General features: G+C 38.7%; 1 protein-coding gene across 1 annotated transcript in view; it reads right to left on the bottom strand.

Moving 5' to 3' along the window:
* The window catches only part of LOC106878052 (dynein axonemal intermediate chain 3), a 26,930-nt gene that overhangs the window by 12,074 nt on the left and 12,009 nt on the right, over positions 1-2,847 (bottom strand). The window contains exons 10-12 of the mRNA XM_052977504.1: positions 2,487-2,565; positions 1,968-2,092; positions 1,361-1,531 (exon numbers count right to left, since the gene is read on the bottom strand). Coding sequence (XP_052833464.1) covers positions 1,361-1,531; positions 1,968-2,092; positions 2,487-2,565 — 375 coding nt within the window. The remainder of the gene's footprint in view (positions 1-1,360; positions 1,532-1,967; positions 2,093-2,486; positions 2,566-2,847) is intronic.

The raw sequence follows: 2,847 nt of genomic DNA, 5'->3' as shown, positions 1-2,847 counted from the left end.
CAAACACAGACACACACACACATATATATATATATACATATATACGACGGGCTTCTTTCAGTTTCCGTCTACCAAATCCACTCACAAGGCTTCAGTCGGCCCGAGGCTATAGTAGAAGACACTTGCCCAAGGTGCCATGCTGTGGGACTGAACCCGAAACCATGTGGTTGGTAAGCAAGCTACTAACCACACAGCCACTCCTGCGCCTATATTCTTTTATTTTTTTTACTCGTTTCAGTTGTTTGACTGCAGACATGCTGGAGCACCACGTTAAAGAATCTTTTAGTCATCTCAAAAATATAGAATTGCATTCTTGAATTGGTACGGAACCAGCATAAGATATCAATGGTGACATTGGTTTATAAGTCTTAAAAATCCATTCTGACATTGCCGATGGATATTGCATAGTAGATAAAGGTGTTGGTTAATGCAGTGCAGTCAACCTAGAGGTTCCGAGATCGGTTCAATCCCAAGCAAGGCACCGAGGTGAATCAGAAGACACCTGAAGAAAGTTGGAGCATACAACAGCCTAAAATATTGTGAAAGCAACAATCAAAAAACAAAGACACGTCTCCAAACTAACACAACATAAAAATTCTTCATCTCATAAAATATAGAATGGTATTAAAAGTGGATGTTGTGTTGGAACACGCAATACTGCAATATTTACAAAGAGAGAAAAACCTCTCATATGGTTTTATGGTGCATATGGGCACACTTGTTTACAGAAAGCAGTTTTTGATACCAATCCATTTTTTGTTGATATGTAAGGTTTATTGAGGCAAGGTGACTCGCAGAAAATACCAATTCTGTTTTTTTGGTAGAATTTTAACATTGCTGGAATAACCAGGAAATTGAATTTCACTGCTAAAGGATCAAGATGGTGCCTGGAAGATAACAAAGAACAAATATATAATGGTGCATTAACCCCTTTACAGCAGAATCTCAGATTTATCTACTCAAAATTAGATGATCCTTAACGACAGAAAATAGCTTTATTTACCAATCTATCTTTTGTAAAGGAATGCCATGTTTGAAACTATTTTCTGTTGAGATATGTCGAGTTTACTGAGGCAACATGGCTGACAGAAATTACCGATTTTATTTTTTGGTAGATATTTGACATTATTACTGGGATAACCAGGAAATTTAATTTCTCTGTCAAAGGGTTAAAAGTGGATGTTGTGTTAGAACAAACACCACTGCAATATTTACTATGAGAGAAAAATCTCTCATATGGTTTTGTGGTGCATATGAGCACGCTTGTTTACACTGCTAGGGGAAGACAATCACTCCCAATGTTTGTTTGCAAAATGCGAAACAGAAATGAATAACAAAAAACAAAAAGAAAATGACTAACCAGATATACATTCCGCTTTTTTTGTCCCGGTCTCGGTTGTTTCAGCCTGTTGACATGTTCGGTAATGTCCCACAACACCACCTGGCCGTTAAAACAGCCCCCGGCAATGATGTTAGGGTCCGATGGGCTGAACTGGAAGCAAAAGACATCTTCAGGAGCCTCTAACATCAGCTGAGAAAAATTGAATAAAAGAATTCAACATCATTTCCAATGGTTGTGAAGAAACTGAAGGATGAAAGATGGATAAATGCAGTACTGTTTTGAATGAATCGTGCATTATTTTGCAACTTCAAGATTTCAATTCTAAGACTGATTAGCTTTAAAATGGCATTGCAGGGAAAGTACGAGAGGAAGAATATGGCCAATCTAATCCTTTAGGATTTAAACCAGGTATATCAAGCCCAAACGTTCCACCAGTTTTTTTTCAAACAGACCAGGTCCAGCTTCTCACACCTACCCATTCACAGCATCAAAATCTTGAAGGCAAGATTAACAATGTGGATAAACAAGCATTGCATTTGACAGGGGAATAATCTGATTGCTAAAGGGCTGAATACCTCTGATCCTGTGTGAACAGGATCAGAGGTGAAAAGAACTAAAGACTGACCTGAGGGTGTATAGGGTCTGTGAAGGACCAGATCAATATAAGTGAAGGTTTCAATAAAATTCTGTATTCTTGATTGATTCTTTCATCCAAACCAATATTCTCAGCCATTGATATTGCAATAACACCTGCAAAATAAAAAAATGTATTTGAAAGACCTTTGACTGCTATTTCTTGCAGGTCAAAAAGGTCTTCCAACCACCACTCGGGGGTCATCTGCGCAGTAGCTACCCGCAAGAAGTACCAGCGGTGATGATGACGGTGATAATGACGACGATGATAATGATGGTAGTAGTAGTGGTGGTAATGATGATGATGATGATCACAGGTATGATAACAATGGCACAATAATGAAGATGATGGCAGTGGTGATGATGATGGTGATGATGATGATGATGATGATGATGATGATGATGATGATGATGATGGTGGCAACGACAATGATGATGATGGTGGGCATGATGATCATGATGATGGTGATGATGATGATGACAAAGCTATCTTTCAAACGAAACTCCCTACCTCGTATTGTCGGGTGCCACTGCATATACACTCCTGCTTTCTCTTTGCTGTATTGTAAATCACAAAAAGACTGATACTCCTGGAGGGGGGGAGAAAACAAACACAACAACTAATAAATAAAGTTTAAGCAAGGAATACATTCATAAAAGGATGCAGCACCAGGCAGTGGCTCTCATGGCTTCTGACCTGAACTGATTGGAAGTGTTATCATGTACATTGTTTTTGTCTTGGTATAAAAGATGGCCTACAGCAAATATTCTGCTCAATACCACAATGTCTTGAGACAGTACCAGGCAGTGGCTATCATGGCTTCTGATCTTAACTGATTGGAAGTGTTATCATGTACATTGTTTTGCCTTGC

Source organism: Octopus bimaculoides, chromosome 28 (assembly GCF_001194135.2).
Source record: "Octopus bimaculoides isolate UCB-OBI-ISO-001 chromosome 28, ASM119413v2, whole genome shotgun sequence".
Taxonomy (NCBI): Eukaryota; Metazoa; Mollusca; class Cephalopoda; order Octopoda; family Octopodidae; genus Octopus; species Octopus bimaculoides.
The sequence above is the reverse complement of the archived record's forward strand: the minus strand, read 5'-3'. Positions and strand labels throughout refer to the sequence as shown.